This window comes from Plecotus auritus, assembly GCF_963455305.1.
Source record: "Plecotus auritus genome assembly, chromosome: 12".
Classification (NCBI taxonomy): Eukaryota; Metazoa; Chordata; class Mammalia; order Chiroptera; family Vespertilionidae; genus Plecotus; species Plecotus auritus.
Genome location: NC_137778.1, coordinates 36,559,604 through 36,583,503, shown reverse-complemented (window position 1 = coordinate 36,583,503; position 23,900 = coordinate 36,559,604). Strand labels below are relative to the sequence as shown.

The 23,900-nt window shown below is 42.9% G+C and overlaps 1 protein-coding gene across 3 annotated transcripts in view; it reads right to left on the bottom strand.

Annotated features, from left to right (window-relative positions):
• Nucleotides 1-21,433, bottom strand: part of TRIM33 (tripartite motif containing 33) — a 63,864-nt gene extending 42,431 nt beyond the window's left edge. For all 3 annotated transcript variants that reach the window (XM_080649491.1, XM_080649492.1, XM_080649493.1), the window contains exons 1-4: nucleotides 20,887-21,433; nucleotides 4,831-4,949; nucleotides 4,263-4,407; nucleotides 3,965-4,097 (exon numbers count right to left, since the gene is read on the bottom strand). In XM_080649491.1, the coding sequence (XP_080505617.1) occupies nucleotides 3,965-4,097; nucleotides 4,263-4,407; nucleotides 4,831-4,949; nucleotides 20,887-21,409 (920 nt within the window). In that variant the 5' untranslated portion in view covers nucleotides 21,410-21,433. The remainder of the gene's footprint in view (nucleotides 1-3,964; nucleotides 4,098-4,262; nucleotides 4,408-4,830; nucleotides 4,950-20,886) is intronic.
• Between the last annotated feature and the right edge of the window lie 2,467 nt (nucleotides 21,434-23,900).

Sequence of the window (23,900 nt, the reverse complement as noted above, 5' to 3'; positions counted from 1 at the left end):
TAGGGGTGACCAGGCCTGCTGGGGAAGGCAGTTAGGGGCAAACAGGCTGGCAGGGGAGCAGTTAGGCATCAATCAGGCTGGCAGGGGAGTTGTTAGGGGCTGATCAGGCTGGCAGGCAGAAGCGGTTAGGGGCAATCAGGAAGACAGGCAGGCGAGCAGTTGGGAGCCAGCAGTCCAGTGGGATCGGGCCTAAACTGGCAGTCGGACATCCCTCGAGGGGTCCCAGATTGGAGAGGGTGCAGACTGGGCTGAGGGACAGCCCCCCCCCCCCCGCCGTGCACAAATTTCGTGCACCGAGCCTCCAGTTAAAAATAATAAAAAACTGTTTAGAATCATGCGTGAGAGATAGCAGAACTTATGAACTCGTGAACTTCACTGTAAGGCAATCTTTTTAATTAGAAATGAACCCCAAATGTCAACATTTAGAGGCTTCTTTTGATCATTCACTTTCTCCAGAGAGTTAAAAGGCCTCTATTTCCAGAAAGGGGAATAGAGAGAAATAGTGAAATAGAAAAGTGTCACTACTGGTCATCTGGAAGCAAGTTGGGGGAAGTGAAAGTCCCAGTTTAGTGTGCAGATTTAATCTTAATCTTTACAATTTGGCCAAATTCCTCATCCCCACCCTCCATTTAGACCTAATATCCCCAAGTTGAGAGCCTTTGATTTTATTTATTCAAAGAATAAGCCCAACTTTTGTGATACCTATTACCTCTAGAGTGGCTTCCTTTCTATCTCCTTTACCCTTGGGTTGTAGTTCATTCAACTCAACTAGGTCAAATATCAGAATCACTAGATATTCAATATTCTTGTTTTTTAAAAACTAACTGAAATCTCCATTGGTGATTTCTTGATATTTATAAGTCTATACTTTTCTTTATTCATTTACTGGGAGGAGAATTATTAGAGTAAGGAGGGATAACCCCATGGTTTAACTAGAAACCATGTAACATTTTAAGGTACAAAATGTCATAGAATTCTAAAGCTGCTTTCCTTTTTAAGAACTTACAAGACCATAAAGAAATGTCTGAGCCAACAGAAGTTGTTAACTTGAGACAATATAGGATACACCTGGTGGACAAAAAGAGATTACCACTTTAATAACAAATTAAAAGCTAAAGTGCCGGCACCAATGAATTCTCTGTTACAATAACCTTGTGCAGCCTGTGAAGAAGTGGATGGCTCATCAAGACTAACAGACTATTAAAGCTTTAATAAAGTAGTGCCACCATAGCATCAGCAGTCCCTGATATGGTTTCAACAGCACAAAAATACATCAGCAGGCTAAAGGAACACGGTACTCAGTGATTGGTCCCGAAAATGTTTTCTTCTCTGCCTCAATCTCAAAAATATGCCAACAGCAATTTTCCTTCCTGCACGAGGATCCCAATTTACATTCACTATACTGCCACAGGGTTATTGCAATTCACCAGTTTACTGGTATAATTTGGTTAGAAGGGATTTAGACTTTTTGCAGGATCTGAGCATAATACTGTACTGATATCATGATAATATCAGAAACTAAGGATGAAGGTAGGACTGACTTAAATGCAATGGAGACACACACGACCAACAAAGACTGTTATAAATCCAGCAAAGGTCCAAGTACCCGCCCAAACTGGTGAAATTCTTAGGAATAACCTAGGCAGAATAACCTTGACATTCCACAGGTAAAGAAATATAGTTTTTGCCAACCACCTTTAGAACTAAACAAGAAGCCCAACATATATTTGGTTGGCATATTTGAATTTTGAACATTACCACACCTGGTAATATTACTAGTACTAATCGATACAACCACCTCAAAGGTCATTCATATTTGAATGGGGGCAGGCCATGTCTGAATTGCAAAAAGTGGTCTATCTCCAGATGTGTTTGGGGCCCTATGATCCACACTCGGAACGATTTTGGAAGTATCAGCAGCAGAGATTGTGCGGACTGGAGTTTATGGGGATGGGGGTGGGCTAGAGGGGTCAATGGCGGAAAAGGGGGGACATGTAATACTTTGAACAATAAAAATTTAATTTTAAAAAATAAATAAAAATAAGAGAGATACCTGCAAGGAGGAGGAGGAGGAGGAGGAGAGGGAGAGGGGGAGGGGGAGGGCTTAAATTCTCCTGTTAAGGAAGCAAAGTCCAACTCTTCATTCAGGCTCTGGAGGACATGGAAAGAGGAGAAGAAGGGTGTGTGGAAGAAGCCATGCCACATGTTTCTGCTTCCCCTTCTTGGTTTGGAATTGGAGAGTCCTGGCATGGTGGATCCATCTAGATGGGTCTGCAGGAGTTTATGGACATAGTCTAGGGCAGGGGTGGGCAAACTTTTTGACTCGAGGGCCACAATGGGTTCTTAAACTGGACCGGAGGGCCGGAACAAAAGCATGGATGGAGTGTTTGTGTGAACTAATATAAATTCAAAGTAAAGGAGCGGAGGGGAGAGCAAGAGAACCGGATAGAAAAGCCAGATCCGGCCCGCGGGCCATAGTTTGCCCAAGGCTGGTCTAGGGAATGCTTCAAATCAGAAGCCCCTTAGGTAGCTGTACCCAAAAGGAATTTGGGCAAGAGCATGACAGAGGCAGATGGAGGAGGGGAAGGAGAAGAGCCTCACAATATGTTTGATGCAGGGGACCCAGCACTCCCAGCTTGACACAGTGAGATGGGTACTGATCTGCTGGAAGGCCCCTCATCCAGATGAGGCTTCAGAGGTTGAAGAGAGGAGACATTGATGGCCATGGCATGGAGGGTCAGCAGGCAGTAGTAGATGCCATTAAAAATAAATAAATAAATAAATAAAGCCTATGAGTGAGTGCTACGCAGCAGCAACCAATGGGATTTTGGTCAAGAAAATTCCTGGATGCTGTGGTAAAATAGACGCCATGTAAGAGAAAATTATGGCTGACCATTAGGCATTACTTGAGACTGACTCTATGACTTAAGAACATAAAATAACCCTGAAACCTGAAATTCCCATAATGTCTTGGATGATGAAGGAGCACTTAATAAGGAAGGTAGTGCCTAAAAGAGTTCTGCATACACAGAAATTGTTTGTGCAGAAACATGCAACAAGGAGGATGCAAAGACGTATTTATGGCTTTTATGAGCAGGTGCCTGGCCTCTTTTCCCTTAAGTATGATTTTGGAACCATCTGAGGAGCTGCTGAATCCTATGATCCCACAGGTGGTGCTCAATAAACAGCTATTAACCAACAGAGAACTGCTTCATTTAGGGATGACAGTTCCAAGGTGAAGGCACATTCTGTTTGGAAGGCCACCACTCTAACTGAAGAAGGTAACAGCAAATCATATCAATGAGCTGAACTGCATGTTGTTGTCTCCTATACTGGGGTTTTTTTGAACTCTGCAGTTGGCGTCAGAAGTGAGGGTGATCTTGTGGACTGTTTCCTAACTTCATACAGATGATGACGAGAAAGACTCTGCTAGCGGTTCTCAACCTGTAGGTCGTGAAAATAATTTTATGGTTGGGGGTCACCACAACATGAGGAACTGTATTAAAGGGTTGCGGCATTAGAAAGGTTGAGAACCACTGACTTAGATGCTTACAAATATTAATATCCAAGATGAAATCAGTTTATTTATGCTTTAATGTTAAAATGGGTACCATTTATCCATACCCAGGGGAATATTACCTTTTTAGATGACAGCTTATAGCCTAAATAACACAGTATTTGAAAAAAAGTATATCTCAACCAAGGCAGAGCAAACAAACAAATACAATTCCATTCTTACAAACCCAAACCCTATAATGCATTTTTAACAAATCATAAAACTATTAGGTATGAATGTGAAAACTATTAACTTATCAAAAATAATGATTTAAGAAATATATAAAATTGAGAATTAAAATGCTAACAAACAAAATTATGGAATACATATTTGCTTTAGGAAAAGTAAATAAGAATTTTTAAAGAACTTTTTATAATATTTCTTGATAAGCAATTATGACTTCTGTACCTATGTTCTTTGTGTTCCAATAGCTGACAGTCTCTACATGTCAGTCTATCACATGTTTCACAGAAAAGTTTCAACTGCTCTTGTTTGTGTACAGGGCAGAAAACAGGGCGCTGACCAGATGCTCCAACAGACTCTGTAGCAAAATAAAACATATATTTTTAAACTAAACAAAATTTTTGTCTAACTTTCTAAATTCTTATCGATACTGGTATCCAAAGCTTATAAAGAATATGCAGAAATGCTATAGGGGCAAAAAGAGGGAGATTAATAGTAATCAATAAAATTGCTTCTCTCTTACCTGAGACATCTTCTTTCTTCCTGATCAAGTGATCTTTAGTGAATTTTACTCTTTGATGTGCTTCAATACATGTCTTACATAGCCACTCTCCACATTCTACACAAAAGCCAACTGCACTTGCATTGTCTTCACAACTAGTACATACCTAAAAGAGGAAATAAATACTAAGCTACATTAGATTTACAAAATATAGATCCACAAAATAAAAAGGTGAAAACTGTCTAACTTGCTTCCAAATATACTAATTTATGTACCCAGAATAAAATTATTTTATTATCCGTTTATCTTTAATGAGATCCTCGCCTTCCAGATCAAACAGTCAGTGGATAAATATCTGAAAAGTCTCAGAACACAAAATCTATAAAAGATTTCAATTTTTCAGTAATGATCTTTTGTCTCATTGAGCCAGATCTGAGAGGGTGTAGAATAAAGATATCCTTTATTTTCAATTTGAAAGATGTAACTATAGCAGAACTTGCCTAATTTATGTAACAACCCAAACATGCTTTTCTAGTAATTTACGTTTTGATATCGAGATAGAAATATAAAGAAAAATTGAGAAGCATACCTGTTCTGATTTCTCATCAGAACTGCTAGGAGCTTCAGATGTATCTTTCACAAAATAATTATCCACAAGGTCTATCTGTCTGCATTCTTGGCGGCATACTGGGCACCGTATCACACCAACTACAATACAAAACGACAACATTAAGAAATACTTTTCAGAAAAAAATAAGGAAAACTGTGCATGTTGCCATATGAAAACTACTCATTCAATATGTCACTGACAAGACCAAAGAATGAGCATTAAGAGCTGAGTAAAATAATCCACTGAATTATTCCACTGGAAAAAAATGATATCCTATTTAGGAAGAGAAAAACAATAATTAATATGCAAAAAAGTTTAAAGGTGCATCTTTATTACAATATGTGTTTTTCAAAAGATATCCAGGTCCTACTCCTTGGAAAACCTGTCAGTGTCACTTATACAGCAAAGGGACTTTGCAGCTGTGATTAAATAAAGGCTCTTGAGATGGAAATGCTGTCCTGGATTATTTGACTGGCCCTAAATGCCATCATAAGTGATCTTATAAGAGGGAGGCAGAGGAAGATTAGATTACAAAAAAGGAAAACGCAACTGATAATGGAAGCTTTCGAGATGGAGCCACAAGTCACGAAATACAGGTAACTTCAACAGTGGCCTAAAAACACAAAGAAAAAGACTCTTTCCTCAGAGCCACCAGAAAGAGCCAGAGCTGCTGACACAGACTCTGCAAGACACTCAGTAAAACTGAATTCAAACTTTTAGCCTCCAGACCAGAAAGAAAATAAAATGTGTTGTATTAAGGCACCAAGTTTATGGCAATTTTGTTACAGCAGCAACTGAAATATACAATCTACCATCTTATAAATTCTGACTTAGTTCAGAACTACTTGAATTCATGTTAGTGTGGGAAGAAAGATCACCTGTCCCTTAACCTGCTATCACTCTAGCATCTATAAAAATAGATAAACCTGCTGAGGTAACATACAGATGTTAAAGTTAACAACTAAAATATAGCACCACAGTCAACACAACAAACTGATTACTACATATCAGCCATAAATTTGAGGATATAGCATAAATGACACAATCCTTACTTTCAAGAGAGGGTTCCAAGACTAGTATATAAATTTTACTCTTTACACCATGCAGAGAAAGTCCAGCACGTGTCAATCAGAAGTTCTAGAAGTTCATGAAGGAAAGGAGGCAGAGATGCTTTATAAAGAGATAATGACCAAGAATTTAAAAACTGAATAAATGAGTTCTCAAATTGCAACCCAATTCCTGAGCAGGATAATTAAAAATAAATCCACACCTAACAAACCAAAGATGGAGCAAAAACTCTTCATAACTGCTAATACTAAAAGACAACCAAGACTAACAACAGAACTACTTCATCAGTAAAAAAGCAATGCCAAAAGATAGCAGGGAATCTCTTCAAAGCTTTTAGCAAAAATAACAGCCAACCTAGCAATCTATATCCTGAAAAAACTATTACTCAAGTGTAAAAGGAAATTAACTTTTCAGACATATAACAGAACTATTCATTGTTGTAATAACTAATGAAGCATTAAGTTGAACCACATAGCCGAAACCGGTTTGGCTCAGTGGATAGAGCATCAGCCTGTGGACTGAAGGGTCCCAGGTTCGATTCCGGTCAGGGGCATGTACGTTGGTTGCGGGCACATCCCTAGTAGGAGGTGTGCAGGAGGCGGCTGATCGATGTTTCCCTCTCATCGATGTTTCTAACTCTCTATCCCTTTCTCTTCCTCTCTGTAAAAAATCAATAAAATATATTAAAAAAAAAAAAAAAAGTTGAACCACATAAATCTGCCAATAAGTAGACCAGTTCTGACCTGCAAATACAGCAGTTTTATACAGTTCAACCTAATCTATCTATACTAATAACAGAGGAATATGCAAACTGTCCAGGACTCCATCACAGTAATGACTGAACAGCAGGCTGCGTGGGGCGACAAGGCCAGCAGGGGTTTAGTGAGGGACAACCAAACAAATGAACAGCAGGCTGCGTGGGGCGACCAGGCCGGCAAGGGGGGCAGTTGGGGGTGACCAGGCCGGCAGGGGGGCAGTTGGGGGCAACCAGGACAGCAGAGGTGGCAGTTTGGGGCAACCAGGCCAGCAGGGGGGGGACGTTGGTGGCAACCAGGCCGGCAGGGGGGGGCAGTGAGGGGTGACCAGGCCAGCAGGGGGGCAGTAGGGGGCAACCAGGCCGGTGGCGAGGGGGCAGTTAGGAGCAACCAGGCCGGCAGGCAGGTGAGCAGTTAGGAGCCAGCAGTCCCGGATTGTGAGAGGGATCCCAGATTGGAGAGGGTGCAAGCTGGGCTGAGGGGACCCCCCGCTGCCCCATGCACAAATTTCGTGCACCAGGCCTCTAGTATATATATAAAAGGTTAAGTGACCAATGGTACATCCGTCCGACCAGTACATATGACACGCACTGTCGATTTAAAAGTAAACATTGACTTGTACATGTACGATATATATAAAGCTCTTGCTGGAGCGTGTAAAAGGCTAAGTGACCGACCTGATACTTCTGTTATAGAGAAAGGGTAAACAGCGATATTAAAATACTTCTAATTAATTTCCTTTCAATGTGCACAAATTCGTGCACCAGGCCACTAGTATTTAAGAATGTGAAAAAATATTTAGAAGCAAAATTTCAAAAATAATTAACAAAGGCATCAATAATATGCATGAGCTAAAAGTAAATATATATATTAATTTGGGAAGTGGAAAATACATAAAATTAAAATATCAAACTACAATAATCTATTCTAATTCAACTTCAGCTTGAAAAAAAAAAAAAACATTCTAACTACAATATGAAGAGGAAATTGAGATAAAAGGTTAATTAAAAATAAGGTAGCCTGACCCAGCTGGTGTTGCTCAGTGGTTGAGCAACAACTATACACTGGAAGTTTGCCAGTTTGATTCCCGGTCAGGGTACAACCTGGGTTGTGGGTTCAATCCCCGGTTGGGACACATGGAAGGCAACCAATCACACTGATGTTTTTCTCTCTCACTTCCTCTCTCTAAGCATGTCCTTGGGTGAGGATTAAAAATAATCAATTAATTAATATAAAAAATAAGGTAAAACTCTGCCTTAACAAAATAAGTGAGGCTCCAAAATTCAACTGCATAAAATAGAGTCCAGTTGTTGGAAAGTAAAATGATTGTATATGCTTTCTTAGCCAGCCAAACTAAGACTAACACAAACTAAGACTGTAGTTTGATACCAGGCTGAAGCTGTTGTTCTAAGGAATTCCAGGAATCTCTTATTGGTTGGTGCCATTTTTCCCACTCGATTCATAAAAATTGGCTCAGAAGACCATTGGGACCTCTGCCACCCACATCTCTTCTCTGATGTTTCCCAACCCAAGCTTGCTCTACCGAGCACTTCTGCCCTCACTCCAGTAAGAATTTTAACCTGCCTATTTGAGAATGAGGAGATAATCATGATCAAATTATATTTAAATCTGCATTAATACAAAGTTTTACTGTAAGACCCATCAGTACTTATTGAGAAATTTATATGTATTAGTTCATTGAGTCCTCAAACAGCTCTTAAAGTAAGTTCAATTACTATCACCATTTCAAAGGTGAGGAAATTAAGGTTCAGAGCTCAATAACAGTCTCAAGATCATATGGCAATGTAAACAGGAGTTGAGAAAAGGGCCAAGATCTGAAACCATGATGTCTGAATATACCCTTCCTCTTAAATCCTATGCTAAACTATCTTTCTAGTTAAAAGGCTGGTTCATTAGTCACAAAATAAGAGACTAAACTAAGGCAGTCATTGATAGATATAAAGAGGATAAATCAGAGGCAAAACCAAAAGACTTCATGACTGTATGATGATGGTGTTGGTAATTCATGGACAATTACACAATTACTCAAAATAAGGGAAAAGTAATCTTAGCCAGAATGTAATAAGTTTTAGATAGTGTTTAGCATAGTTCCAGAGAGAACCACAGCATTATAAGTAGTTCAATCTGAAGCACAGTTATAGTTAACTAGAGGCCCAGTGGGGTCCCTTGGCCTGGCCAGTGATCGCGGCCAATCAGGGCCATCTCGCCCAGTCCCGATCGGGGCCAATCTGGGCCAGCCAGCCTGTGGGAGCACACTGACCACCATGGGGCAGCTCCTGTGTTGAGTGTCTGCCCCCTGGTGGTCAGTGCACATTGTAGCGACTGGCCGAACAGTCGTTTCGTCATTCCATTGTTCAGTCGCTTAGGCTTTTATATATGTAGGTGAGGGGGAACAGAATCAAGGACAGTACCCTACAGTACCAATATTTATGACTTGAGCAGAAAAAGAGTTCTCAGATTTAAGAAACAGATTTCAAACATTTTTCAAATGCAAATCACAAGTACACTTTACATCAAAAGCCAATACACAAAAACATAGGCAGTAAAATCTCAGACATATTTCATAGCAATATTTTTGCTAATACATCTGCTCGGGCAAGGGAAACACAGGAAAAAAATAAACAAGTGGGACTACATCAAACTAAAAAGCTTCTTCACAGCAAAAGAAACCAGCATCAAAATAAAAAGGGAACCCACTGTATGGAAGAACATATATGCCAATGATACATCTAATAAGGGGTTCATATCCAATATGGGTAGACCTGAATAGACATTTCTCCAAAGAGGACATACAAATAGCCAAGAGACCTATTAAAAAATACTCAAAAGTCACTAATCATCAGAGAAATGCAAATTAAAATCACAATAAGATATTACCTCACATCTGTCAGAATGGCTATCATCAAAAAATCAGCAAACAAGTGCTGGCGAGGATGTGGAGAAAAGGGAATACTAGTTCACTGCTGGTGGGAATGCATATTAGTGCAGCCACTATGGAAAACAGTATGGAGTTTCCTCAAAAAATTAAAAATGGAATTTCCATTTGACCCAGCAATCCCACTTCTGAGAACATATCCTAAAAACCCCTAAACACCAATCAGAAATAATATATGCACCCCTATGTTCATACGGAGCATTATTTTCAACAGCTAAGATTTGGAAACAGCCTAAGAGCCCATCAATGAATGAATGGATAAAAAAAGCTGTAGGATACCATGGAATACTATGCAGCTGTAAAAAAGAGGGATCTCTTACCCTTTGGCACATGGATGGACCTGAAGACTATCATGATAACTGAAACAAGTCAATCTGGGAAAGACAAATATCACATGATCTCATTCATTTGTGGAATCTAATGAACAAAATGAATCGACCAACAAAATAAGTCCTGAAGCATGGAGGCATGGAACAGACTGACATACCTTGATGTGGGGGTGGGGGATGAAGAGAACCCAAGTAACTTATATGCATAGCCCATCAACACACACAATAAGGTGGTGAAGACAATGGGGGGACTATCAACAATAAAAATATTTTTCCAATAATTTTAAAAAATAGATTTCAAAGGGAACAGATATCTAGAAACAAAAACAACAGCTAAATAATTAAAATTTTAAGTATTAAAATGAAAGGAGACATGACAAAAATAAAAGTATAATGAAACTTTTTAGTACACTTTTTAAATGGGATAAAAAAATGGGTAATACAATTTAATAATATTTATATATTTCAAGAATAAAAAAACAGCCGAAACCAGTTTGGCTCAGTGGATAGTGTCGGCCTGCGGACTGAAGGGTCCCAGGTTCGATTCCGGTCAAGGGCATGTACCTTGGTTGCAGGCACATCCCCAGTGGGAGATGTGCAGGAGGCAGCTGATCGATGTTTCTCTCTCATCGATGTTTCTAGCTCTCTATCCCTCTCCCTTCCTCTCTATAAAATATCAATAAAATAAAATAAAATAATAAAAAAACATACACTTATGGCATGTCTGTAGAATACTAAGAAAATGTAATGTTGTATTATGTTGCCAAAAACAGCATCCACCTGAGGCTCTGATACTCTCTCCATATGAAAAAAGCCACATTTAGGTAAAATTTTACCTCTCTGCCTTAATAGCCTCGATTGTTTAAAAATAATAATAATAATAATAATAATAATAATAATAGTAATAATAATAATAATATAGATAGCCCTAGCCTGTATTGCTCAGTGGTTAGAGCATTAGCCTGACAAAAGGGTAGTGAGTTCAAATCTCCATCAAGGGCATGTGCCTGGGTTGCAGGTTTGTTCCCTGGTCCCAGGTGGGGCATGCGCATGAGGCAACCAGTCGATGTATCTCTCACATCAATGTCTGTCTGTCTGTCTGTCTGTCTCTCTCTCTCTCTAGCTTTTTCTCTCCGTCCCTCTGTCCCTCCCTCTACCACTTCCATCCTCTAAAAAAAAAAAAAAAAATCAATGAAAAAATATCCTCTGGTGAGGATTAACAAAAAAAAAAAGGATAATATTACCTGAGATATTTTTTATAAGCAATAACATGAAAAATTTTTAACTTGGAGCTGATGTTATTTTACAGATAAGGAACATAAAGTCATAAGATCATAAGATTCAAGTAAATTTGTCCATATACTTTTCTCTTCATCTGTTATTCAGATAACCGACCTTGAAGCCATAAAATATAAACTGGGTATGGAAAACAGGGAAAGAATAAAACTATGTGAATGTAAAAACAGCCTAAATTACAGCCAAAACCTTAAAAGAAAAATCAATCATAATACGCACGTGAGAAAGGGGGATCATCACCTTCAAACCAACATAAGAGCAAAAGCAGATTTCAACCATGACTAATTTCTCTTCTAAACCATATTTCCATGAACATTTTGATTATTAATTTTTTTAAAGATTTTTCATTGATTTTGAGAGAGGAAGATAGAGGGAGAGAGGGAACTATCAATATGAGAGTGAAACATTGATCAGACAAAGCCATATAGTGGCAGGGCTGAGGCAGAGGCAGTTAGAGGCAATCAGGCCAGGAGGGGAGGGCAGTTGGGGGTGATCAGGACGGCGGTGGGGGAAGTTGGGAGCGAGCAGGCTGGCAGGGGGGGCCAGCTGGAGGCAAGCAGGCCAGCGGGGGGGAGGGGGGGCAGTTGGGGGTGAGCAGGCCAGCAGGGGGGTGTCAGTTGGGGCCAAGCAGGCTGGCGGAAGGGGAAGCAGTAGGGGGCGAGCAGGCCAGCGTGGGGGGGGGGGCAGTTGAGAGCAAGCAGGCCAGCAGAGGGCACAGTTGGGGGCGAGCAGGCTGGCAGTGGGGTGCAGTTGGGGGCGATCAGGCCAGCAAGGGGGGCAGTTGGGGGTGAGAAGGCCCGTGGGGGGGGGGCAGTTGGGGGCGAGCAGGCTGGCAGGCAGAGTGGTTAGAAGCCAGGGTCCCAGATTGGAGAGGGTACAGGCCAGGCTGAGGGACACCCCCACCCCATGCACGAATTTCGTGCACCAGGCCACTAGTCTATATATATATATATATATATATATATATATATATATATATATATATATATATATATATATATATATAAAAGCCTAATACGCAAAGTGTTCCCTCAGGAATTCGATGGGGAGACCGATCACTCGCTATGATGTGTGCTGACCACCAGGGGGCGGCGCGGAACGAAGGAAGGCCTGGCCGGCAGTCAGCAGCTAGGGAAGGGAGGCCCCAGCCGGCCCTGATCGCCGGCCAGGCCTAGGGACCCACCTGTGCACAAATTTTGTGCACCAGGCCTCTAGTATAATAATAATCTAAAGACTTTTGTAATACAAATTTATAATAAGAATTGCAAAATTCTTTGTGGGAGACATTTTACTTAACTGGGAGGATTTAATTAACTCACCATCAGTGAAGAGCTTTTTCTTGCCTGGCTAACAAATAATCCACTCAGAAACTTACCTTGATTTCATTTTTTCACCTTTAAGAAATTCTGCTGTGATGAGATATTCCATTTTAAAATTTCTAACTTCTCTGTCCACTACTTCCCTTGAGTTGGGAGTATTATGACCAGTACTTACTCTAGTGTTATCTACATGTTGTACTCTTTTAGCAGAGCTATAGTAAAAGTGTATAATAAACACTTTGCCAACTAATTCAAAAAGAAAGTAACTCCATTCCTCTGTGCCTTAAAAGTGCGACATGTGAAATCCATTTTTCTCTTCTCGTCTTGTTTCAAATGATAGGTATGCATTGATAATTAAAGTATTTTTGTAAGTGTCATGCTATCGCCATACATATATGCTTATTAAGTTATTACTACAACAGTGCGGTTTGTAGTGCACCAAAAGCAGTGCAAAGCCATGAGTGCCACACGGTCTTTGTCACAGCTAATCATTTTGCCATTGCAGCATGAGAGCAGTCATAGATAATACATAAAGAAATGGGCATAACTGTGTTCCAAAATGTTATTTATGAATGGAAATTTTAATTTCATGTAATTTTCACATCACAAAATATTTTTTTGATGTTTTTCAACCATTTAAAAATATAAAAATCATTCTTAGCACATGAGCCACATAAATCGAGACAGCAAGCTAGATTTGGCCCATGGGCTCCTGTTTGCCAACCCCTGATCTAAAGTGAAGTCCAACAGCTCTGGCAAGTGTGACTCTTGTTGGTTAAACATCATCTAATGCACCAAAAGGTCATTGGTTTGATCCGGGTCAGGCACATACCCAGGCTGCGGGTTCAATCCCCGTTCTGGTGCGTGTGGGAGGCAACCAATTAATGTTTCTCTCTAGTTCTCCCTCTCCCTCCCCGTCTCTCTAAAAGATCAATAAAACCATTGAAAAAATAAAGGGAAGTTCAACAATTAACAAACATAAAACATCCAATCAGAGTTTTCTTGTCTCACTCAAGTAGGACGAGTACAAGGGTTATCCACCCCTTGAGGAAGCCTCAAACCAAAAGGGACAAAGAGATCAACATAAAAAGAAAAAAGATTAGAAAATAAAGTCAATGGAGAGCATTATGCTAAGCAAAATAAGCCAGTTGGAGAAAGTTAAATATCACATGATCTCACTCATATGTGGGATATAATGAACATAAACTGATGAACAGAAATATATCCAGAGACAAATGGCAGGGGGCAGGGGGTAGAGATCAACCAAAGGACTTGTATGCATGCGTACTAGCAGTACTAGCATAACCGATGGACACAGACAATGGGGCGGTGAGGGCTTGCCCTGGCGGGGGGGGGGGGGGGGGGGGAGAGAAGGGGGGAAAATCGGGAAAAAGGAGACATATGTAAAACTTTAGAAAATAAATCTTAAAAAATAATAAAATAAATTTAAAAAGAAAATAAAGTCAAGAGCTTTCAGAATGTCAGTTGAATAAGAAAGCAAACAGAAGGAAAACATAAAAGGTAGGAGAGAGTATAAACCCAAGAGTGCCAACATCTAAAGTGCACCGGTTCCAGGGGGGAGGGGTGTGTGTGTGTGTGTGTGTGTGTGTGTGTGTGTACTAATAGAAAACAGTGAACTATTAAAAACTATTGAAAGGTAAAACAATAAATAGAGGCACATCACCAAATAGTAATCCTTCAGAATAAGGATAAAGAGATAATTAAAAGGTTCCAGGAAGAGGTAAATAAAAACAAACCTCAACTGGGATGGTACAAAGGAGCCAAATCAGACTAGCACTGGCAACACTGATTTCTTAAGAAACTGGAAGGTATACCCTCAAAGTTCTGAGGAAAAAATATTTTCAACCTAGAATTTCATATTCAGTAACGCTTTTTATATTTTTAAATATCTCTTTAATGTCTGGTCTAAAAGAAGATGACAACATATGCTTTTGCACTGAATCTGTTGTGATGAGTTACTTTATTCAAAAAATACGAAGAACACCTGGCCACCCTAGTGGGTCTGGTTCAGTGGACACAGTGTCAGCCTGCGGACTGAAGGGTCCAGGGTTCAATTCCAGTCAAGGGCACATGCCCAGGTGGCGGGCTCAATCCCCAATAGGGGGTGTGCAGGAGGCAGCCAATCAATGATTCCCTCTCATCATTGATGTTTCTCATTAATGTTTTTCTCTCTCTCCCTTCCTCTCTGAAGTCAATAAAAATATTTTTTAAATAAAATGAAATAAAATAAAGAACAGCTGGCCTCTTACAGCTACGTATTTTTAAAAAAGGGAGAGAGGCCTGGTCTCTGTGGCTCAGTGGATGAAAGGGTCGACCTATGAACCAGGAGGTCACAGTTCGATTCCCACTCAGGGCACATGGCCAGTTGCAGGCTCAATCTCCGGTGGCATTGTGCAGGAGGCAGCCAATCAATGATTCTCTCATCGTGATGTTTCTATCTCTCTCTCCCTCTCTGAAATCAATAAAAATGTATTTTAAAGAAATAAATTTTAAAAAAGGAAGAGCGCCCTGGCCTTTTCAAATATGTGGCTACTTACTCTTCTTTTATATAATACAAAAAATATAAAAAGTGTACAGCATTTATTTCTTAAATGTCTGCCTCAAGGTGGAACTTCAAACCACACTGATGCACTTTTACTACACTCTTATATTAAAACCTATTGGTCTATTTTAAACTCTGAATCTTTTTCTATGTGTGATTTTGTAACATCATGCATTGGTCAATTGTGGAAAATATTAGTTCACTATGTAGATTTTGAGGTATGGTAGCAACCATACTTGGGTAAAAATTGCTGTTTAATATTTTAACCTTGCTGTTTTGGGTTCTGTACTCATTTAAAAGTTATGATGGTTTGAATATCCCATTGATTGTGATCTCACTGGTCATCGAAGCACATTCTTCTGGGACCCAGGCTACAGATAACTGAGTTTCGGTTGACTCAGTGGTCCCAGAATCAGAACAGACCCTAAATTGCCTCAGTAGCTACAGATAGTGCATTCCTGTTGACTCATTGATCCCGGAATCTGGACAGCACAATTATTCTAAATTGCCCAGGTGGTCCCAGATAATGTGTTTCTGTTGATTCAGTGATTCGTAAATACTTTAGATAACTAACTTGCTCAATTTTTGCTTCTGTAAAGAATGCTTTTCCCAAAACAGGTTCCTCATTCCAGGCCCAAAGATGTAATCGATACCTTTGTGATATTCTGCCAATATAAGCCAGCTGTGGCAAGCTGTTCAGGGCTGCGAGGTCTGGAGCGCTTATGCTCCCTCGTGTGCCGCCGTCTTTCAATAAATGACTCCATAATTCGACTTTTTGAGGCATCCTTTGTAAGATGGGGGTTACACTACAACAATTTTACAAATGTTGACATTTCATTGCACAATATCCCAGAAAAAAAGAATGCTAATATCACTACCAATTTCATCAAAAATGCCTTTTTATAATATTCACACTCTTTATTATTTTTGTTGGTAATCCTCACCTGAAGCTATTTTTCCACTGATATTTTTAGAGAGAGTGGAAGGGAGGGGGGAGAGACAGAGTGAGAGAAACATCAATGTGAGACAGACAAATTAACTGGTTGCCTCATGCACCCATCTCGACCAGGGCTGGGGATCTAGCCTGCAATCGCGGTACATGCCCTCAACTGGAATCAAACCCAGGACCCTTCAGTACCAGGGCTAACCTCTACCCACTGAGCCAAACCAGCGAGGGCAAAAATCCCTTTAAATATTGAGAATCTGTCAAGCTCATGGCAGCAGATTAAGTTTCCCAAAATTCTAATTTTTATTTAAAAGCTCTATATCTTCCTCTTACTTATTAAAAAAAGGCCTTGTCCGGGTAGCTCAGTTGGTTAGAGCATTGTCACAAAGTGCCAAGGTTTCCAGTTCGATCCCCAGTCAGGGCACATATAAGAAGCAACCAATGAATGGATATAAATAAGTAGAACAACAAACTGATGTTTCTCTCCTTCTCTCTCTCAAATCAATAAAATAAAAAATGTTAAGGAAAATAAAAAAGTAGTAGTCAGAAAAAGCCTTTCTTAGGAAGCAACATTTGAAGTGAGGAGCCCTTCACTCAAGAACACTGGTTCTCAAACTTGGTGTGCATCGAAATCACCTGGAGGAGTTGTTAAAACAGACTGCTGACCCGGTCTGCAGTGGGCACAAAATCTGCATTCCTAACAAGTTCACAGATAATGCTGATGATGCTGGTCCCAAAGCTATACGTGGAGAGGCAGAGATCTATAGGGAACAGCTAAAGGGTGTGAATAACTTCCGTATGTTAGAGGAACAGAAAAAAAGGTCAGTTAGGAGGGAGGGTAATGTATTTGTCATCGTTTCAGAAACACTTAAAATGGTGAATTAAACTACCAGCTATGGCTTCCCAGGCTAGAGATGGAATCATAGGTTGTTCAACAATACCTTGCATCTGCAAAGCATTTCACAGTTTATAAAAACATTTTCATATTTATTATTTGACTCAGTGAGACATAAGTGAAGGACTATTAGCTACATTGTAGAGATAAACTGAAGGACAAAAACATTATGAACCTGAGGGAACCAGAAAACAAGTAGCAGAACTGTTGCCTGACTCCAAATCCAGTGTTCCTTCCAGAACAGCATGCTGGCTTTTTAAAAAGCAAAGATACAGGAGTTAATACTAACAAATTATTTTCTAAATTCCATACCTAAAAACATGGTGGCTTCCAGACTTCATTTGTTTTAGATACTGGTTAGAAAGCAACATTTCCTTAAGATTAACAGTATTTAGTCCCATCTACTTATTTCTACCAGTTCAAAAACAAAGCATGTAGAAATAAAGAGGGAATTTAGAGACTATTATTCTCTTGCCTGCATATATATCAGAGAGCCAAACGCATTACTTCAGTCCCTTAGCCACAGCAGTCAAACACAATTTCACCCTGTGCTCCTTCTAAATCTCCCACACAATCCAGGTTCCCACAAGAACACTGAATCCCACTTCTTACTACACTCAGGAGGCCATGAGCAGTTACTTAAACAACCGTTACCCACCTTCTATACACCCATTACCACTTAATATCTTCTCCATCAATCAAAGTCTTATCTTTGGTTTTGTTAATCCTCACCTGAGGGTATTTTTCCCACTGATTTTTAGAAGAGTGACAGGGCCCTGCGGGCACGGTCAGGGCATTTGCCCAGGTTTCAGGCTCCATCCCCAGTGTGGGGCGTGCAGGAGGCAGCCAATCAATGATTCCCTCTCATCACTGATGGTTTTATCCCTCCCTTCCTCTCTGAAATCAATAAAAATGTTTTAAAAAAATAAAATAAAATAAAAGGCCGAAACCAGTTTGGCTCAGTGGATAGAGCGTCGGCCTGCGGACTGAAGGGTCCCGGGTTCGATTCCGGTCAAGGGCACGTACATTGGTTGCGGGCACATCCCCAGTGGGAGGTGTGCAGGAGGCAGCTGATCGATGTTTCTAGTTCTCTATCCCTCTCCCTTCCTCTCTGTAAAATATCAATAAAATATATTTTTAAAAAAAAAAGTCGATAAAAACATATTTAAAAAAATAAATAAATAAATAAATAAATAAAAGGTGGGAGGGAGGAACATTGATGTGAAAGAGACACATCGATAGGTTGCTTCCTGCACACACCTCTACCAGGGCTAGGATTAGGCCTGCAACCCAGGTGGAGGCCCTTGACCAGGAATCAAACCCAGACCCTTAGGTCCCTGGGCCAACGCTCTAACGGTTAGGAGTCTAACCCTTATTTTTTTTTTTTTATAAATATATTTTATTGATTTCTTACAGAGAGGAAGGGAGAGGGATAGAGAGCCAGAAACATCGATGAGAGAGAAACATCGATCAGCTGCCTCCTGCACACCCCCCACTGGGGATGTGCCCGCAACCAAGGTACACGCCCTTGACCGGAATCGAACCCGGGACCCTTCAGTCCGCAGGCCGACGCTCTATCCACTGAGCCAAACCGGTTTCGGCACCCTTATTCTTAACATTCTTACCTGAATGCCTCAATACTTCAAACCCAAAACATCCAAAACTAAAATCATATCCTCCCTACACCACACAAACACACCCTGCTCTGTGCCTGAATTATTTTCTTTTAAATATGTTTCCATAGATTTGAGAGAAGAAACATTGTGAGAAACATACATTGGCTGCCAGGGATTGAGCCCAAAACCTGGGCATGTGCCCCCAGGAATCGAACCAGCGACCTCTTGGTGCATGTGGCAACACTAAATCAACTGAGCAACACAGGCCAGGGTCTGAATTCTTTTATTTGCTATTAGCACTGTTCCCATCTCCATTCCCATGGCTATTCACAGTTAGCTACTAGTAAAAATAAACTAGCTGCCATTTCATTAATAACTACCAAGTAGTACTAGTTACTGTACACACTTCATTCTATCAGTAGCCCTATGAGGTAGGTAATTCTGTCCTTATTTCACAAATGAGAAAACTTAGGCTAAGAAAAATTAATCTGTCCATGTCACAAGTAGGAAGTGACAAAGTAAACATCCAAACTCAAATATATCTCCCAAAGTCCATATCTTTGCCCCATAGCAAAATGCTTATTTCTTTGATACCTGTTATCTACCTCTACTACCCATTCCAAATTTGTCACCTAGATTACTTCAAGATTCTCCTAACTGGTCCTGCCCTCCAGCCTTGCCTTCCCTTACCCTTCCATGTACCAAGTGATCTTCCTGGATCACAAATGTGATCCTTTTATCCTCGACATAAAAGTCCTTCAGGAACCCCCTTTAGTCTACACTGTACAGGTACACCTTACAGGATGAATCCCAAACCCAGAGCAGGTCCACAATCCCTTACCTGCAGTTCCAAAACTCAAAAACTTTGTAAAATTTTAAATATTTTTCATAAATTTGCAACAAAACCCACCCTGAATAGTGGAAGGCTACTTACTGTCTATCCCATGAGTGTGATATTTATGTGTTTCACTACATAAATATTAATGTGTTTGATAATGTGTTAACCACCCAACGCCCCCCTGGAGTATTAAAGACCTTACCAGGAAGAAGAAAATTTCCAAACTATTCTGAAGTCTAAAACACACCTGGCCCCAAGGGTTTCAGAGAAGACAGGGGTGGGGAACACCCAGCCCTCCTGCTGTATGCCCCTGAAATCACTTGGTCTGGGCCTGCCAACGCATTAGGGGTGCGTTAATTAAATGTTTGATCAGATATAGCAAGCTAATGGTTAAGTCGATAATTTTGTATGGCCCTCCAATGATGTTATAAATATCCAAAAGGCCCTCAGCAGAAAAAAGGTTCCCCACCCCTGAGATAAGGGATTATAGACCCCTCACCTAATCAGTCCATGAATCCAAATTTCCACCAATCACGTTACACATCAGTGCAGCAAAGGGATGTGTAAGGTGCCCTGTGAGCTACTCACCTTTCAAGAAAGCTGCTCAGGGTCCTCTTTTCCGTGAAGTTCCCCTGACAGCCTAGCCTAGATTGTGCCACAACCCTGCAGCAAGTACCCCCCTCTATGCTATAGGTTTTCTGTTTCCCGTGTGAATGAGCTCCACACTGAGTATTTTATTCAATCCTACAGTGTAGGCAACACTAGGGGCTCATTAATGTACAATGAGCTGAAATTCATGCCCAGCTCTCCCTAATTCCCCAATTCCCTTCAAAGCTCATTTCTCCTTCACCCCTAAACCTTAGCATTTTTCCCTAACCATGCAGGCCCCTCAGAGCTATTCTCGTTGTCAGTTTCTCCTTCCCAATGTCATCTTAAAATTACTTTCTACCAGGCGCCTTCTCTTAACCCCAAACTCTCCAATGCCCTTTATCTTCTATTAAATCCCTAGTCCTTTCCCCTAGTCTTGAACAGATCAAGTCCTCTCCCACTGAGACAATTCATCCTCAGCCCTCATCTCTTACCTACTCCCTCAACACCTCTCCCGGCTCCCGGCCTTCCCTCCCCAAACGCTTCGCACCGGCCCTTTCCCAGACCCCCCGCCCCTTCTCTCCCAGTCCGGGTCCACCAGCTCCCGAACCTGCGCCCAGCCCGCATCCGCACATCGCAAACCTCCCCAGGAGTGGGGTCCCCTCCCCCAGTCCCCCGCGGCTGGCACCCCCTCCCTTCACCCTCCCCATATCTCTGGGGTCCAGCTCCCCTGGAAACTGTTCCAAAGGCCGTGCCTTTCACCTTAGAACCCTCGGGACCGCGCAGCTCCAGCCCGGCCCCGCAAAGCCCCTGCAGCCCAGACCCCGGGGCAGCCCAGACCCCGGGCAAGGAGGGCCTCCGCTCACCCTGCTGAATGTCGCCGTTGCTGCCTCCCGGGATGGGCACGTTGAGCTGGCGCTCGGGCTCCGGCAGGCAGCGCAGGCAGAAGGAGTGGAGACAGGGCAGCAGCTTGGGCTCCGCCTCACGCCGGCTCTGCAGGCTCTGCTGACACACGGCGCAGGTGTCCAGGAGCGAGGCTGGCGGTCCTAGAGGCGGCCCCGAAGAAGGACCCGGAGCGGGAGCCGCGGCAGGAGCTGGGGCCGGCGTCGATGCCGCGCCCCCGGGAACTCCAGGGCCCACGGAGGCTGCAGGGGCTGAGGCAGCCGGGGTCGAGCCGGAGGCCGCGGCCACCCCCCCGTCGTCGGGCCCCGCCGCGGCGCTCTCCGCGTCGGCCCTGCCGCCTTCCTCCTCCTCCTCCTCCACCAGCACCGCGGCGAGAGGCGGCTCCGCCTCCTGCGCCGCGGGCCCGACGGCCCCGGCAGTTACCGGCGCGCTGCCGCTGCCCCCGCCGCCGCTCTCAGCTTCGCCGCCGCCTTTGTTTTCCGCCATGTTTTCCTCTTTGAACCCGCCGGACCGCCCCGCGCCGCCCGTCGCCCGCGCCGCCGCCGCCCCCAGCCCCAGCCGCAGCCGCAGCGAGAGCGGCCGCCGAGAGCGAGCAGGCGAACGAACGGACGGGAGCGCGCGCGCACGCGGCGCCCCCGCCCTCGCGTCGCGCGGCTGAGGAGGGGCGGGGAGCGCGCGCACGCACGCAGGACGTCCTCGAGGGGGCGGGAACTCGGGATGCGGGCGCGGGCTTGGGTCTGGCCTCGCCGCCCCTCCCGACATGCGGCCCGCGCCTGGCGTCCGCGCTGCCGCGGTGCAGCTCGGTTCTAGAGCCAGAAGCCAGGGCTCCGCACTGCCTCTGGCGGGGTGGTTGTGCGCTCGGGCGCGGAGGCGGAGGCGGAGGCGGAGGCGGAGGCGGAGCGGGGAAAGAGGGGGAAAGGCTGGAGGGCAGGAGGCAGGGCTGGTTCCTGCCGAGCGAGCGTCTCCCGGGCGGCGCGGTCCCCACCAGTGGGCGCGTCTCCGCTGAGCCCTCATTGGCGCGGTCGGACGCCCGGGCCTCCGGGCTGCGGGCTGCGGGCTGCGGACCCCCTGGGTCTCTGTAGGGCCGCGTTCCTTTGGGTGGTTGTGCCTCAGGGGCGCAGTAAAAGGGCTTTATTTCTTTTTTTTTTTAACTGGGGGGCCTACCAGAAATAGACTGAAAAGACCCGGTGAGGAGAAAACTCTTTAACAGCTGTGTTTAGCTTCTTAAGGTGTTGGATTCTCAGACGTGGCTTCGTATCAGAAAACCAATCAACTGAGGGCTCTTTCAAAGCCGAGATAGCAAGACCACACCCAGGCCTGCCTCCGGAAGTGGGAGAGAGGCTGAAGGATGTTGAAAAGTCGCTCGGGCCTATGGCGAGGTGTGTCGGTTGGGGGAAGTCGCCTCTCTAACCAATATTCTCCCCCTGGAGCCCCACTTAGCATCCTGCGTGCGCGGGGTTGGGAATGCCCTAACAGTGTTGGCAATAGAAGCTTTGCGAAAGGGTTGTCTTTATTCGAGAACACATGTACTCGGGGGTTTTATGTACTACAACGGTCGTTTTAATGTTAGGATCCTGAAGGACTTTTATTCTTTGAGCTGATATAAATCCTTAAAGGAAGCCACCTGAAAACGTGTAATTGATTTGTTCAGAAAACATTGACCTCCTCCATGTATCAGGGAGTGTTTTAGAGACTCTGAGCATTACAGCAAAGCGCAAAGGAGGTCCTTGCCTTCAAGGAGTTTGCAATCCGCCGAAACCGGTTTGGCTCAGTGGATAGAGCGTCGGCCTGTGGACTGAAGGGTCCCGGGTTCGATTCCGGTCAGGGGCATGTGCAGTGGGAGGTGTGCAGGAGGCAGCTGATCGATGTTTCTAGCTCTCTATCCCTCTCCCTTCCTCTCTGTAAAATATCAATAAAATATATTTTTTAAAAAAGTTTGCAATTGAATGAAGAAATAAAATGGGGTCACTATAGTCAAGCTGCTAAATTACTAAAATCAAGTAGGTTGAGGTAAGAGGAAACAATTCTATTCTTGTTTTAACTAGCCTAGGAACTTAAACTTTTAAACTTCCCAGGCCCCCCCCCCATAAATAAGTAAGTAAATAAATAAACTTTCCAGTCTTGCAGCAATGCCTAGACATACATCAGACCTCCAGATAACCCTCTTATTACCCCTTAAGGACTCACCAATTTGAACCACCTGACATCGGACTGCTAACTATCTTGGACCAATCTTAGGGCTAAGAATGCAGGACTAATTATGCTCAAGAATGCTTCTTACCATAAGAACTCTTTTCTTTCTTCTTATGGGTTTTTACTGTTGTAGTGTAACCACGAATCGCACAAAGGACGCCTCAATCAAGAAGTCGAATTATGGAGTCATTTATTCAAAAGCCGGGGGCTGCGAGGGGGCAATAACGCTCCAAATCTTGCAGCCCCGAAATGCTGGCATCATCAGGCTTATATAGGCAGACGATCACAAAGGTATTGATTACATCTTTGGGTTTGGAATGAGGAACCTGGTTTACACCAAAGCAGTTACAGAAGCGAAATTGAGCAAGTTATCTACAAGGATTAATTATAGTTTTGAGTCTTTGGATCACTGAATCAACGGAAACACATTATCTGGAGCCACTGAGGCAATTTAGAGTAATTGTGCTGTCCTGGTCTCCAGGTACAGAAGAATGTGTTTTGATGACAAGATCACAATCAAGGGGATAGTCAAACCACCAACAATGGAGTATTCAATCGATTGGGATAGCATACATAAGTCCAGAAAATCAAAAGTAACTTTTCTATTGTTTTAGCAAGCAAGTAAGTACAGAAGCCAAAACAGCAGGGTCAAAAAACTGCAGTTTCTACCCAAGATGACTGCTACCATGCTTTATTACCTAGTTGTGTTTCCAGCTTGCAAACCTTAAGATCCTTAAATAAATCATTTATTTCTAACCAAAGCCTCCAAACTCTTTTTGAGTTC